Raw genomic sequence first — 16,261 nt, forward strand, 5'->3', positions numbered from 1 at the left:
TGTAAAGCTGGGATGACCAACTGTCCTGGTCCTTGTTTGCCTGAAAGTGATGGGGTTCCCGGGACGTGAGACTTTCGTTGCTAAAACTGGGCAAGTCCCAGGCAAACAGCTTGTCAAAAGTAGCTAGGTTGGTAACATGTACATAGCAGGCATTCAATAAATGCTGTTTCCCCTCTTTCTTAGGCCATGGAGGTATTAAAGGGGAAAGCAGAGGCCTAGGAAACTTTGCTGTGAGGCCCAGACTCTCCCTTTATTCTCCCTTCTACCTACTGCCCCTTCATCTTGCTAATTACCACCTGGTAATAAGGCTGAGACTAACGCATCCTCCCTAGGAACCTCCAGAGGGATAGGAGTTAAGCAATGCAGCATGGTGGGCAGGAGGGGAAGATGGAGGCCCCACCAGGCAGCGGTATTCAGGAGCCTACTGTGTGCAGGCCTGGCTCCCAGTGCTGGATTTCAATGAAGGCAGAGCAGAGGTAGCCTCGACCTCCTCAGAGCCTGTACTGGTTTCCCTGTGCCAAGCATTCACTACATGACATTGAGTACTTACATTCTCTCTTCTGTCTGATCCCCATCCATGCCTGAAATGAATCAGGGCAAAGGAAAAGAACTGAGTATAAAGACTTTCAAAGAATATAGATAGTTTCACTTAATCTAATAATGAGAAATCAAACCCATGGGCCGTGGTAAAATGGGAAGCAAAATCCCCAGCAGAAAAGCAAGGGAGAGGGAGGTTCGGTGACTCAGTGTTCTGTCATCATTGTGAGCTGAGCTAGACAACCTTTATTCTGTTTAGCTACTGCTGCCAATCATTATATTAAAGAAAAAAATGTTCAATCAAGAAACTAACTCTTAGTAACTATTAAATTTCACTGAGTAGATGTTTCTCCAAGCAAATAAAAACATTTTAGGAAACATTCTCCTTTGCCGATATTTTAAAACAGCCATCGTGGGGCTCACCCTTCTTGTGAAGTGAAGATAATTGGGAAATGCTGCTGCTTCGGGATTTTTCCCTGATGCACCAGCTGGTCAAACAGATTTGATGACAGCGGCCTGAGAGCTGTGGTGGGCACAGCTGCCTGGGCCCGCTTCATGTTCTCCTTAGAGAGAGGGACACGAGGAGGATGATTTGTTGGACGCCTCCTGTCGGATGCCTCACGTCATCGCATCCTGTGTTTCTTTAAAACTTTGATATTTTGTTCATTATGATATTTTTGACATTCATTTTGATTTTTTAGAATAGTCCGTTAAAATATTAACTCAGTTACTGAGGTTTTATTGATGCACCCTGAGCCTGGCCCTGATTTAGTCCTCACGCTGGCCAAGCAAGGGCCATAGTTATGAATCCTGATTGCACAGGTGAGGTCAACGGAAGCTTTGCTTTTGTCTCTAATAAGGAGCAGAGTTGGGCCCGACCCCAGATATGTTTGTGCCATTGGCTAAATAGGCCCCAAAAGACTGTAGAGTAAAGTTAGAAACATTAGAACTGACTTTGGTATTCTGTCACCATAAAACGTGGTTGAGCAATGAGGAAGACACTAACAGTGACCTAACACTTCCCACAGTGATTTCCTCTCCGCTGCCTGTATGGAAATACAGAATGGTAGGTATAGTTCCTACACCTTGTGATGGAAGGAAAATGCAACCAAAAATCTGACTGGTTGAGGAGAAGTTCTCCACAAATGGTAGTCATTCTTGTGCTCCTAAGGAAGCACCTCTCTACGTCTCTCTGTGCTAGATTGCCACGTCCTTCCAAGTGACCCAGGCACTCTACATCCAACCTGAGAAGCCTGAACACTCCTCAAGCCCCAGCAGCAAAATGAGCCCACTCCCACCCGGGAGCACCACGGTCTTGGGTCCCTACGCAGAGCTATTTCTACGAGACAGGAGTTCACATCACCCCCTCTGCACGACAAGCTCAAGCAACAGAAGACAATTACTTTGGCACAGGTGGCTTCTTCCCTGGCAGGGGGCTGCTTCTGTCATGCCTTTCCATGGCTGGTGGCAACGGGGGCTTTTGTATCTTGGGTAAATGCTCCCCGAGAGGCCTGCAGAGTTGAGAGAAAGGATGTGCGGGAAACAAACCAGAGTCTTACAACACGTGCCACGTACCCTCACGCAGGTGCCCAGAACCACTCACCTTCCCGCTGGGGCGGAGAGCTGCAAGGCAGGAAGGAAGATGTGTGAGTGTCCTCAGCACTTTCCACAGGATAAAGACAAGGTACAAAACAGAACAAAAACGAAAACAAACGAAAGAAAACAAGGAGAAAGCTTACCTTGTCAGAAATCGCTGGTTTCTTTCCTGTAAGTGACAAACAGCAGGTAAGGCTTGAGTTTAAAAGCTAAGCATTAAAACATTGTTTGATGAACCTGAATCCAAGCCCCTTGGAGGGCTGCTTGGGTTTTAGCATTGAGGAATCATAGACTTTAGACCTGGAGGTGTCCCTTACAGAGCACCTAATTTTAGAGGCTCAGACAAATTAAATGACTTTGCCCAAGGGTCACACAGTGTTGTGTACATACAAACAGTATTGTGGGTTCTGTGCTTCTTTCCATTTTTTTTTAATATAACTGATGATAAAAAGGATTAACGCCCTCTTGAGATTTTATGTCTCTTTCATTTGTCCAGAACTTCTTTATACAGCCGAAGTTTATTTTCATATCTGAAATAAACCCATTTGCCATGGAGGGGTTAATTTTCCTTCAGTCCTCTGGTACATTTGCCGTTATGTAAGGTATTACACTTAGTTTCTGGAAAATTTTTTAACTTGGGGTACAGGGTTTCAGGAGATTCTCCTGGTGGGCTGCAAATCATTTTGTTTTGGTTTTTGCTTTTCTTTCTTTCTTCCTTCCTTTCCCTTCCTTTTCTTTTCTTTTCCTCTCTCTCTCTCTCTTTGTCTCCCCCTCTCTCCCTCTCCCTCTCTCTTCCCCTCTCTCTCTTTCTCTCTCTCCCCCCCTCTCCCCTTCCTTCCTTCCTTCCTTTTTTCCTTTTACTTTTCTCTTGGAACAGATGACGTGCAGGCTCCCTGAAGAAATACTAGGCATACCTGAGAACTCTGCATTGCAAAGTTATTCAAAGCAATGTATTTTTTATTCTGTCTGAAGTTCCCTTGAGTAGATATGCCCTATGCCTTCAATGTAATAAAAGCATTAATTAATTGGATTCAACCAGGTTTAGAAGCAAATCCTGTATGATTTTGAGCAAGTTAAAGTCTTTGAGTTTCAATTTCCTCACCTGTAAAATGGGAATTATAGGTTTGCTATAAGAATTATAGTTTAAAACTGCATAGATTTGCTATAAGGATCAGGTGACAATTTATATGCAGGGCCAGGCAATGACCCATGGGTGCCGACAATTGTTAGACAGCTTCTCTTTCTTCCACTCCCTCCAACCCCAGCTCAGTTAACACCCTAGGGTGAATGGTGATACATCCTTCTGGAGTTGCATTTTCGCAACATGATTTATTCCTTAAAGACTGAATACATCCCTGGCCCATGATAGGCCCTAAGAATCTTGTTCCACTGTTGAAGAGCTCACTGACTAGTGTGGGAGAGTTGGGTGGTATAAAAAATGTTCCTTATTTATAAAATTTTGGTTTGAGGTGGAAACCCTACTTCAGAGTGGTACCCAGAAAACTTGAATTTATATCATTAGATATAATGATATAAATTACATCATTATAATGAATAGGTCTTCTTTTAAAAACATCTGCTGATTTATGCATATTCCCTGGGCATGTTAGGAGTCTCCCGATAAGAGTCTCAGCATCGTAAGAGGTTAATTCTCCCAAAACATCACGGATAAGGGAGTAATTCAAGGGTAGAGCTGGTACTGTCAGGAAAAGGTGTCTTTAATCCAACTCAGCATTATGTGGTGGAAAAGGGCACCCACTGTGAAGTCAGAAACACTTGGGTTCAAATCCTGCAATTCCCTAACTATGCAAATTTGGGAAATTTACTCAACCTCTCTGAACCTCAACTTTATCATCTACAAAGTGAGGATGATAATACTCCCTCTTTGTTGGGCTGGGGTGAGGACTAGAGACGATGTAGAGATAACTCTCCATATCAATGGGTTCCACACCCATGAATCAACCAACCTCAGATCAACAATATCTGGAAAAATAATTCCAGCAAGTTCTAAAAAGCAACACTTGAATTTGCCATGCACTAGCAACTATGTACATGTATTTATGTTGCATTTACAGCTATTTACTTAGCATTTATATTGTATTAGGTATTATAAGTAATCTAGAGATGATTTAAAGTCCACGGGAGGATGTACATAAGTTATATGCAAATACTACACCATTTTATATAAAAGACTTGAGTATCCCTGGATTTTGATATCCACAGGGATCCTGGATCCGGGGATCCCCCCTACGGATACTGAGAGACAACTGTAACTTATTTGTGGTAAGTAAAGCACTTGACCCATAGTAGGTGCTCAATAAATTGTAGCTAAGTTTTAGAATTGGATTAAAAATAGCTTTATGTAGAGGTAACTGCAATCCAAGAATACTCTGGGCCAATTCTGGAGGAAAGAACTGTAGTATACCTACAGTTTGGTCAACCACCCATACAACAAAAGACAACTCTGACATTTGAATAGCACCTTAGAGTTTTATAAAGTATTTTCTCATTACAGAGCACCCACCTTACAAATAAGGAGACAGCTCTGAAAAAGCAACATCCCTGTGGTCAGTGAGCTGCTAAGTTAGCAGCCAAGGCAGCCGACAACAGCTGTCCCAGGCCTCTTGCCTCTTAGCCCACATGCCTCCCCATCTTCCTTCAGGAGGACATGGGATGGATGTGTGTACACAGATGGCACCCATGGAGAAGCAGGCCCAGCACAGGGCTAAGGACAGGAGCTCCGCATCAGGTTTCTCTGACTCTGGGTCTCCCCCCCGCATCACTTGGTAGCTGAGTAAACTTGGTAAGTTACCTCTTCATGCCTCAGTTTCCTCATCTGTACAAGGAGGATGATTCTAATAGCCCCCACTTCATAGGATCGGGGGGATAGTTAAACGAGATGGTCCCTGTGAAAAGCATGCAGTAAGCACTCTATAAATGTTGGCCACTGTTACTATGCATCAAATATAAAAGATACCAACCTATTGCGAAGGGCTCTCTGTCAAACGGAGCTAAGGAACGATCTAGGGGTGGTTTCGTGCTTCTGTCTATGGAAGGGGCAGGGACTGAAAGGGAAACACTGAAGTCAGTTCAAAGAAGAGAGCAGTCGGCTGGGGCAGGGGTGTGGGTGGACTGGTGGGCAAGAGAGGGCAGCCCCTATACTTACGCTTTGCTGTTTTGTGGTTTCTACTTCTGCTAGGCTCTTCGTGGTTGGGCTGGGGTGGCGGTAGTGGCTGCTTTAAAAGAAATCCATGTATTAGGAAGCATTTCCAACCCATCAGCAAGCCCTGAGGGCTTTATCCCCCTAAATAGGTGTGAAGCTGTTCACTTTTCTCCATCCCCATGTTCCACTCGCACATATACCTGTCCATTTCTCACCTGAACTGAGCTCCCTGTTCCACACACTGTGAGAGTGCGTTCTGCATGTCACTCCCCTGCCAAGCTTTTTAGTTGCTCCTATCACATTAGGAACAAAACTAAAACTCACCATGGCCTGCAAAGCTCTGCCTGAGCTGCCCCCTCTCCACCCGTCCAACACCTTTGTACGCTCCTCTCTCCAGTGCCCACCGGACTCTCACCATAAGTATCTTCCTGCAGTTCCTGCAAAATCTCAAGCTTATGCACTCTTTGGCATCTCTGTACTTGTGTTTTCCTCTGCCTGGGATGTTGTTTTCCCAGCTCTCACCACAACTGGCTCATCCTGTCCAGGACAATGTCACCTCCCCACCTACCACCATGTTCCCTGGTCTTCTGTCTCCCTAACCACACGTTACTACTCAAATTACCTTGTTTATACATCTCTATACTTGTTTATCATCCATCTACCCCTAACCCAAATAAAAATTTTATGAAAGCAAGGATCTTATTTGTCTTGTTCACACTCTATTCCCAGCAGCTAGAACACTGCTGGGCACTGCGGCTCAATAAATGTCTGTAGATTGAATGAATGAATTCTGCATCCCAAGAGTGAGGTGAAGCGCTACAGATTTCAAGGGCAAAATGCACGTGTAGATAAATTCAGCTCCATGAGCCCCCTTTGTAATAAAACTGCAAAAGCAGGAGGAAGCCGTCTGTTCTTAGATGAGGTGTCCCAACTGTGGTGTGATCTGGATTGTGAACTTTGGGGAAAATATGTCCTCTCCCTCCTCCTAGCCCTGACACTCGGCATTCACCACAGCTGTCAAAGCGCTCTGGTCCTTTGTGAAGAGAGCACATTTCCAACTATTGACTTCTGATCCTGAACTTCTCCGGGCCTCTCTGGATACAAGCCTACCTCAGAGATATCGCGGGTTCGGTTCCAGACCACCGCCATAAAGCAAAAATCAAAAGAAGCCTAGTGATGAGGAAAAATCATAAATTTCTCTATGACAGGACAATCAAACTAAGTCAGAACTGAAACACATATAACATGCCTCCGTTGGTGATGGGCCTTTCCTAATGTGCAATGTGCATTTGTATTATACATTAACCAGACCTCCTCAAGGCAGGAGGATATAAACAAACTTTGAGAAAAATGGTACCTTTCTTCTGAAACCACCATTGTGACTTTGAAGGTTAGTATTTCTTTCTCATCCTGTCAGGGAGTCATACTGACCTAAAGGCTCACTCTGTAGGTACACCCCTGACCAAAACATCTCTGATGAACTTTGTGTTTAATACTAACCTGTCAATATGATACATGATTCTTTGTCTGAAACTGAATGAAACATCTGAATCTCTAGCTCCTGACCAGTGGAGCAGTTCTCAGAGCTTCTGAGAGTCTGTCTCCCAGGTTATAATCCTCAGTTTGGCTCAAATAAAATTCTCTTTTTTTCTTCTTGGTTCGATTGTTAATTGAATTTTCGTTAACACTAGTCACACAAATTTTTTTATTGCCCACTGAATATAAAAGTTACATCTACACTATAATGAAGTCTATTAAGTGTGCGATAGCATTATGTCTAATAAAACAATGTGCATATCTTACTTTTAAAATATTGCTAAAAAATGCTAACCATCATCTGACACGGCAGAGTTGCCACAAATCTTCAATTTGTAAAAAAAAATGCAATATCTGTGAAACGCAATAAAGCAAAATGCAATAAGACGAGGTGTGCCTGTTAGTTAAGTAGAACCACGGGATCTGAGACTGTAAGCTTGAAGAAAGAGGAAAGGGAGTTTGCTGCCACTCTCTCCCTGGGTTCGTGGCATTGCACGTTTGGGTCTCAAACCTTTTGTCCGTGGAATTTCAGATGTTAGCCAGCAGGTGGCGCAAGTCTTCTTGCAGGAGGGAAGGCTGGGGACCCAAATACTAGTGGGTGCCATTAGTTTATTTTACAGTTTTCACTTATTTCAAAAGCCAGAAAAAACAGCACAATGAATACTAGAAGGCGACTTTTTATTATACAAATAGCTTATATTGTTTATGGTAAAGAGAAAATACCAATGATTAAAAGCAATATGATGTGTATAAAAATCACTAGTATTTCATCCTCCAAAAAGCCCACTGTGAGTACTTGGGAATGCATTTTCCTGACCTACATATAACTTTTTCTTACTGGCTAGAATTGGATAAAGATGTCTATAGTTTTTTCTCTCTGCAGAGGAAATCATCGAGTGGACACAAAGTGGCATAACAGAAAGTATGGAGCCTACCGAGTGAGCCCGGCTGCCGGAGGACAAAGGAAGGATGGCGGCCATCGGCCTCTGCGGGGGCACGGGCGGCTGCTGCACTTTCCCGGAATGGGGCCGGTCTGTGGAAAGGCAAAGGCATTAAAATGAAAGGAGAAATGCTACATCTAGGCGAGTGTGGGCCACACCCAGGGCTCTCCAGGAACCCATCCAGCGCCGGCTGGGGGCATCTCCATATCGCTGGATCCCACAGACTCCCCCCAGCACCAAGGCCAGCCCCAGCCAGCATGGCAGGGATGTGTCCACACCTGGGTCGTACAGGGTGGGGAGTCCTTGGCCCTTTGCCTTCTCTGTACCTGTCCAGTTTGTCTTACTCTTATACTTCGGAGCAACACTCACCTTACCTCTGGGGAACAGGTATTCATCAAAGGTTTTGTTGACGAAAGCATGAAAAAAGGCTTCTTAGTAATTAACTCAGCCATTACCGTGAGGGAGTGTTTTCAGACAAAATTGTAAAGAAGTAAATGTGTACAGACACACAAATGCACACATGCATATGTACACACATGCACACGCAGACACACACAGAGACACATACACTCAGGCACACCCAGCTGCCCGGGCAAGGTGAAATCCACTGTCATGGCTCTTGAAGATCCTGTTCTAGGTCCCCTTCCTTCCCCTCACAAATGCTCTGGGTTGTCCTCCCCCCTCCCACTTCCTCCTTTCTTAAAGGGAGGAGCCAGTCACCGACTCCTGTAACCAAACCACAGACTCTTAACAAAAACTCACATTCTTCTGGTCATCACAGAAGTATCCCCGGGACAGATAGATAGGCTGGCAGTGTTCCATCCCTTTGCCAGGGAAAGACCAGGCCAGGACTGTGAGGAAGTGACAGCATTCTTACATTTTGTGCCCTGGGTGCCTATTTTGCCTCACCCTAGCCCCAGTCCTGGGGAAGCAACACTCTTCCACAGAGAATGGGGCTCAGAACCCAGCAAGCCTGGTCTAATCTCATACCAATGCACCCACTCTGGCCATCTGTCAGCTCCTCTGACCTGTCATGCTCCTTTCAGCCTCAGGGCTTTTGCACGGCCATTTCTACTGCTTAGAATGCTCTTTCCTTCCCACATCTATGCTCACTTAGCCAACTCCTATTCACCCTTTAAGTTTCAGATTAAATATCATATCCTCAGGGAAGCAAGTCCAGATCAGGCATATGTCCCAGCCTCATCTCCTGCGCTTGTCTTCCTGAGTATATATCATGGTTTAATTAAGTCATTTTGTGACTCATTTGTTTGACGTTGCCTGGACTATGAATTCTTTAGGGTGAGGCCTGTCTACCGTCTCGTTCCTTCTGTATGCTCATAACTGGCATGTATGAGGCACTCAACGACTTAGTTACCTGTTTCTTCTCAGGGTCTATGTATGAAACAGGCTTGATAATTGTTGCCTGTATCACGCAGGGTGCTTCAAAACACAAAATGAAATGTCGACAAAGCGTGAAAGGGCTTTAAAATTGCCACGTGTTATACAGCCTAAAAGATTAGTGGTATTAATTTTTGTGATATGGATCATCAACTTTCTAGCTCACTCCTTGATATTATGCAAGTGTGTATGTGCCTACTTTCTGTTACCACCACTGCTAGAGTGTAAGCCCTGTGAGGCAAGGGCTGTGTCTTCTTTCCGGATGATTTTAAATTTCAGCATTTAGAATGATGCCTGGCTCATAATAGAAGACCAATAATTTTTGTTGAATGGATGAATGAATAAATGAATGAGGTAGAAAAGGGCTGACAGGAGCAGATAGACAATGAAAATCTTGAATACTGTTTAAAGATTTTAAAGTTATGGCCAAACCACATTCAATATTGTTATATTTATTCTGACAGTCTGTGTGTAGTGGTGCCACCTAATCATGAATTGGTCAAAGATGGGGAGGAACAGGAAAGTCCTCTTGAGTACCAAAGTAACACTCAAAATAAGCTATTTCTTCCAAATACCCTTAACTGGCAGTTCAGTATCGTCCACCATCAGCAATGATTTGTCTGCAATCATAAATATTTGCCCGCAAATCATAAATATTATTGATCCTCACAGCGAACCTATGTGGTCTGTATTGTTATTGTCCTATTTCAAAGATGAGGAAGTTAAGGCCCAGAGAGGTGGAGTCACTCGCCCAAAGCCACACAGCAGGTTAGCTGGCATCAGCATGCCAAGCTTTCTGCTCCATGGGCATTGGCCTCCCCTACATCAGTGGGGGCTGGGGGCTGGGCTGCCAGGGCCCTTACCTATGTATATGGAGCTGGGGTTGGAGAAAGGCTTGGCAGGCAGGATGGAGTTCTGCAGAGCCTCCTCATTGTTGGAGGGTGGCGGCTCATAATCGGCGTCATCTTCCACGGGGGCCACTTCCTCTTCATTGGGGGACTCATAGTCACCATCATCCTCCCCATACTGATCATCATCGGGACTTTCATAGTCATCTTCATCCTGCCAACACGGTGATGGGGACAACGCGGTGTGTAGAGGTCCCTTGGCAGTAGGCGTGCCCGCATCTACTCTCTCTCTACCAAGCCTCACAGGGGTCCTCACTTGGGGGCAGTCAGGACTAGCATGGCCCTCCCACTACACATGAGGAATACTGAGCTCAGGGAGTACAAAATCCCAGGACCAGCAAGATGCAGACGTGGGACCCCCATCAAGGTCTTCAGACCGCTAGGCAAGTGCATTGTTCTCTACATTTTTTTTTTTGCATAACAGAGAAAAGCAGAACAAACTGCTTTTGGAGAATACAGGAACAGAGGGATGGGAGAGCCCGCTGTTTTGAGTAAACACGTTTTTTTACTCCAGACATTGCCAAGAGGAAGACTAAACCTCAGGAGTGTTTGTGATGCCCCTAGTTAATTGTCAGTTCTGTTCTTAGGGTGCCTGTGCTCGAAACTTTCTTCCCTAATGGGGAAACCAGATAACCAAAGCCTGTTAACTAGAAGGCAGGTTAAGTTGTGCCTGAGAGGGGATAGTCAGGGCTGGGCTAGTCCCTTTGCTGAGAGCTGAGTGTATAAAAACAACAGCTTATTATTCGTGACATCTGGCACTGAGTGTGAAGCTGCTGTCTTGGAAGAGACTCTTCCTAAATTTTAAATTATTTATCGTGTTTTACATATGCTTCTCTGTGGGTCTCAGGGAAATTAAGCCCTAGGGGCTGGGTGATTGCCTTTGAAGCAACCCATGGAAGTGGACAGTTACAGTAATGATTTCCCAGGCAGAAGTGGCACCATCAGCTGCCAAGCAATGACTAGCTTATCACTCTCAGGTCAAGGTCAAGTGGGCCCTAAATGAGCCCAGGGCATTTCTCTAAAGTCGAGGGCAGCGTGGAAAGAAGCGACAGGAGGTTGCAACTTGATGAGGAAAGGTGCCCACTGAGAGCCTAGAAATCCTGACAACCTTACTAGGTGGCTTAAGGAAGCCTGTCTAAGGTGCTCAAGTGAAAGATGCATGTGTTAATGTTTTGACCTGCAGAATATGTATATTTCTAATATTGGAAGACGAGGTTGAGTACCTTCCCGAACTCCAAATAAGACTTGGTCCTGCCATCAGTGTTTCTATAACTTGAGAACAGAGGATGGAACCCCTGATGAACGGGAGGGACTTCAGAACCACGGCCTCAGCGCCTCTGCAGCCCATGCCGACTGCCCCCTAGACCTACAGGGGCTCCCTGCAAGCTCTCAGCCTGCACATCCCAGCCCTGTGGCTCCTGAATTTCCACCAGGCCTTTACCCCATAAGCCCTTCTAAGCTATAAAATGCTCATAGAATTGGGTTCTTCATCTCCACCCACCCCCCCACCCCCAGTGCCCTGTGCAATGCTGGGCACTTCATGGAACCCCAAATGTTGTAGCCAGTGGCTAGTGGAGACTCCCTGTTTACAGAGAAGATGGAGGTGGCTAGCCTCAGGCTGAGCTCACGGGAGGGACTGCATGGCAAGCAGCAGCAAAGATGCAGCTTCTGCCTAAAAATGTAAACATTTGGGGAGAAACTGGTCTATTTTCCCTTTGGAACAAAATTAATCTGTCATATTCCTTTGTTCTCATGTAGAAAGCACAGACTTAGCTAGCAATTTTTTTTTTTTCTTTTCCAAATTCAATGCTTTCTTTTACCAGAATCCCAGCAGGACAAGGGATGTTTAGTGCCTGCTTCCTAAAGGCACTAGAGGTAGCCGCTTACCAGAAAGACCCCTGGACGGAGGGTGGGCGACCCGGGTCCTTGGCCTGCCTCTAACTAGACGTGTGGCTCTACATAAGTCACATTCTCCAGCGGGCTCGGCTGCTTCATCTGTAAAATGAGCAGACTGGGCTACGAGCCGTAATGGAGTTCTTAGCCTGAGTATGGCTTCAAGCGTGGTGACTACATATACAGTTTCCTGGGGACAAGATGTGCAGAATTCATCAGGCTCTCAAAGGTGTCATCATGACCCCTCAAATATAAAACCCAGTTGGGTCGGCCCATCCCTGAGGTCTTTCCAGGGCTGATGGTTAATTCCGAACTCCCTTTCCCTCTGGGTCACCGGTGGGCACTTAAGCCTATGAGAAAGGCTACTTTAAATCTACTTTAGTGTAGACCATGTGGAGGAGGGGTTTGGGGGAGGGCCCTGCCGTGGAGGCATGCAAGGTGGATAACGGCGTGGTCAGCACCCCACAGCCCGTGGCCAAGCCCAGCTCACTGTCTGTTGTTTGTCAAGTGAAGGGCTGGTGGCACAAAACCAAGCCCATTGATTCAGGTGTCGTCTACAGCTGCTCTCGTGCTACAAGGGCAGAGGGGAGTAGATGAGGCCAGAGACCCCGTGGATCGCAAAGCCAGAAAGTTACTAGAAGGCTCTGGCCTTCACAGAGCACATCATCTGACCCCTGGGTGGCTCTATCAGGGCCTTGCTCCTTTCAGCATCATGCTGGTTGCTTATGACAAAGGCGCTCTGGAAACAGCTGTAAGGTGGAAGAACGGCCCACCCCATACTCACAAAGGATGACCAGCCTCCGTTGTCTTCTTCATGGCTTTCTGTGGAAGAGGATAACACCAGCATCGGTACCAAAAGAAGCCGCAAGAAGGAACGTCAGAGCCGCTCCCCACTCCGGGATCCTTCCCCACCACTGCCCCATGCCAGGCCTTCATGCTACATACCTGGGGGTTAACAATTCAGTATCAGCTCTAGAATTTCTACTTGAGGGGCTCATTCTGCCAGACAGAGGCAGTGGTTCTTAGCCTTTCACATGCATAAAAGTCACTTGAGAGTGCTTTAAAATATGCAGATACCCTGGGCCCTATCCCTAGAGCTTCTGATTCAGCAGGACTGAGTGGGACCCAGGAATCTGCATTTTGACAGGATGTGCAATTTAACAACTGAATAATTGCTTTAAAGACTCAGAAGCAGGAGGGCTGGCTCTGCTTAGGTGCTCAGTTCAAAGCCCGGCCTGGGTCATTCCATGCACCCCACAGAGTCCCTCACTGTGTCTCTGCAGAGGGTCCCAGCTGAGAAGGGGCCATAGCCAGGTGTCCCGGCATAGTGACATCTCTCCTCCCCTCAATCTGGACCAGCAGACAGAAGAACCAAAGCGCCTGTCACCTCCTAAAGCCATTGCTCTCACCCCTGAGAACTTTACCTGTTTCCTCAGGAAACCGCTGGACTTGGGGTCTGTAAAGACAAACAGCATTGCATTAATGGCCCTACTGACTTAGGGAGATCTCCCTCTTTCCTCAGTCCAGCCCTGCAAGGCGAGCCCCCGGGGGAGGGTATGTCTCACCACCCAGGACCGCGGTCCTTGTTGCTCTGAAGCCAGGGCCAGACTACCCGAAAATTCTGGAGACCACCAAAGCCATGCTGGTGGCACAACTGGGAGCTTGTGACTGTCTGACTCTCTAAGGGAAGTTCCCCTGATGTCCCAGACACAGGGCAGGATGCAGGGCAGAGGGGCGGGGGGACTCCTGGACTGAAGGATCACTGCGGATCAGAAATGGGGGCCAAACCAGTCCCGTGACTCCCATTTAAAGTTAGACTTGGGTTTGAAAATTCCTTGCATTTCATTAAAGTGACACCAGGCCCTCAGCTGCCCCACTCACTTCCGTGTGAAAATGCTCCTTCTCTCTTCATTCTTGTTGATTTCTTGACTCAACTTACTGAGAATCCTACAAGATAAAGGGACAGGGGAGGTGACAAAACAATCATCTCCCCGCTGGCCCAAACTTCCTCCTACGGAACCCTGAAGTTCCCTGATCTGTGTGACCTCAGGAGCCTGGGCCAGTATTGGCCAGCCTCTGTTCCTTTGGCCTCCAGCCAGTCCCCTCCCCGTGGGGCCTCTGCTCCTCGCTTCCTGAAGAGCTTGTCACCTCCATCCCCCTACCAGTCCCTGCTCAGGAAGCTCTCTGCTGGGGCCTCGGCCTAGCTCAGAGCCCCACTGTGGAGACTGGTCAGCTCACGCCTGGCTCCTCTTCCTCTGAAATCCTGCAGCCTTATGATCTGGACATGACCGCTGCGTATTTTATTGCGTTAGTATTCCCCGGGGCTGAGGTCTCCTGACTCTGGGTTTGGCATCCCTGTAGTGATATCTAACCTCTAAGAATCTTCAAGCCATCTCCGAGACCTGGAGGAATCAGCTGCTCGCTGCATAACTCTTGACAAGAGCTCCCGTGCGCTTCTTGGGTCTGAAATCTCCTTCCATTCTCTGCTCCCTGACTCCTTCTTGGTGACATGGATTCTTTTTTTTTTTTTTTATAGCTCTTCTTAACTAATTAAGTCAAGGGCAGTGTCAACAGACCAAAATTATGTAATTTCTAAGTCACATTTAGAATGAAAGAGACCCATTTTTACTTTTATACAAGCAAACAAATAAATCAATAAATGAAATGCTCTTTTAACGGATTCTGGTGGGGAGGTCTGGGACTGACCTTGTCCACGATAAGGCTCACATGTCATTATTTTATTGCTTGCTCCACTGCCTGACAGCAAGGTTATGGGCAGCTTAATCCTAATTTCTAAAGCTCTGTCAACAACAATTTCTTTTCCTTCAAAATGGGATTGAAGTTCTGTGAAATGATTTAAAGTTATTTTAAAAAAAACTCTCTTAAACCCAAGCAAGAACTAAGAAATAACATCTTTCCATCTTTCTTTAGCAATCTTAGAATGGCAAAAGTTTAATATTAACCAAATTACTATAAACATTCAGGAAATATCCAGGGATGTGACAGAATTGGAATCTCAGGAAACTCAGTAAGTTTTTAACTAACTGAAGATTTTGGGAAAAAAATGTTCATGACATGGATTCTTATAAACACTTGGTGAAGTGTTCCCGATCTAGGCCCAGCCTGCAGAGTGGGAGACTCCCTGAATCACCCATGCCCGGAGGCCACCCTTGGCCAGGACCCTCTTATTCCTTGGATGTTGTAAACTAGCAAATCCCCAAACCCCAGGACAGGAAGGGCCTTTGTGAGTGGGACGGCACCTCTGGCACGCCCTAGCAGTAAGCTCCAGCCTCCCTTCGCACCATTGCTGTGACCAAGGGAGCCCTCATCAGTAAACAGGCTCATGTTCCCTAGAGATCTGGGGCAGCTGGAGGAGGCTCAGAGGTGATCTAGTCCAACATCATTTTACAGATGGCACCACAGAGACCCAGACGGGGGAAGGGACCGGCCTGCACCGCGGGTTAGTGATGAAGGCCACCCTCTCCCCACCACACGCACCAGCCCCAGAAGCCAGGCTCCCTGGTTTCCACAGCAGCACACTTTCAACACGCCACATCCCGTGTCCATGCCCCTGATGCCAGAATCCCCCTGGGAGTGAACGAGCCTGCCGCCCCTCTGGAAATGACCTGGGGTCTACACTGCTTCTGCTGAAATGACCACCTCAAGGTAACAAGTTTAGCCTAAAACAAAATTGCTCAGTTAGCAGAAGTAGTCTTGGCATCTACCACTTCTTGCTTCCCCCATCAACCCCCAGGCCCCCAGTCCCCCCACTTCTCCTTGCTCCCCGGGACCTGCTGCTCGGAACCCTCTAACTCATTAGAGTGACAGGATAAATGAATTGTTAATAACTCCACTGGGAACTTTAGAGGACAGAGAAGGAGGGAGGGCAGCGTTTAATCCTCCATCATAATGTCATTGTTGGGATTTCACACTTCACTGGGAGATGCTTGGGGATGGGGCTTCCCAGTGGCCTCCTGATCACACCTCCAGAACGCCTATTCCTGGTTCTTCTGTTTCCTTTAAGCGATGGTTTTGAGAAGCTGGTGGGAGTCCCTCTCCTCCCTCCTCTGACGTGCGGTGTCCCACACCCTGGCCAGGTGCGTCTGTGATGGCTGCAGCACTCATCCCCATTCAGTCACACCTTCATTCAACAGCGCGCACTCAAGGGCTTCTAAGTGCCAGGAGCTCCGCTGGGGCTCAAGGTGCCTCAGTGAACAAAACAGAGATCCCTGCTCTCCAGGAGCTTACTTGCTAGCGGAGAGAGACAGACAATAAACAACGAACATTTA

General features: G+C 46.7%; 1 protein-coding gene across 2 annotated transcripts in view; it reads right to left on the minus strand.

Annotated features, from left to right (window-relative positions):
- LCP2 (lymphocyte cytosolic protein 2) overlaps positions 1-16,261 on the minus strand; it is a 44,562-nt gene that overhangs the window by 12,145 nt on the left and 16,156 nt on the right. Inside the window, exons 4-14 of one of the 2 annotated variants that reach the window (XM_022595136.3) lie at positions 13,854-13,919; positions 13,397-13,428; positions 12,757-12,794; positions 10,035-10,233; positions 7,768-7,865; positions 5,300-5,366; positions 5,115-5,198; positions 2,277-2,302; positions 2,141-2,160; positions 1,941-2,048; positions 551-581 (exon numbers count right to left, since the gene is read on the minus strand). In XM_022595136.3, the coding sequence (XP_022450844.1) occupies positions 551-581; positions 1,941-2,048; positions 2,141-2,160; positions 2,277-2,302; positions 5,115-5,198; positions 5,300-5,366; positions 7,768-7,865; positions 10,035-10,233; positions 12,757-12,794; positions 13,397-13,428; positions 13,854-13,919 (769 nt within the window). Of the gene's footprint in view, positions 1-550; positions 582-1,940; positions 2,049-2,140; positions 2,161-2,276; positions 2,303-5,114; positions 5,199-5,299; positions 5,370-7,767; positions 7,866-10,034; positions 10,234-12,756; positions 12,795-13,396; positions 13,429-13,853; positions 13,920-16,261 lie in introns of both variants that reach the window. The other variant, XM_022595135.3, reaches the window with a different exon arrangement.

This window comes from Delphinapterus leucas, chromosome 3, assembly GCF_059928025.1.
Source record: "Delphinapterus leucas isolate spDelLeu-1000000601 "Yukka" chromosome 3, BTC_Dleu_Yukka2, whole genome shotgun sequence".
Classification (NCBI taxonomy): Eukaryota; Metazoa; Chordata; class Mammalia; order Artiodactyla; family Monodontidae; genus Delphinapterus; species Delphinapterus leucas.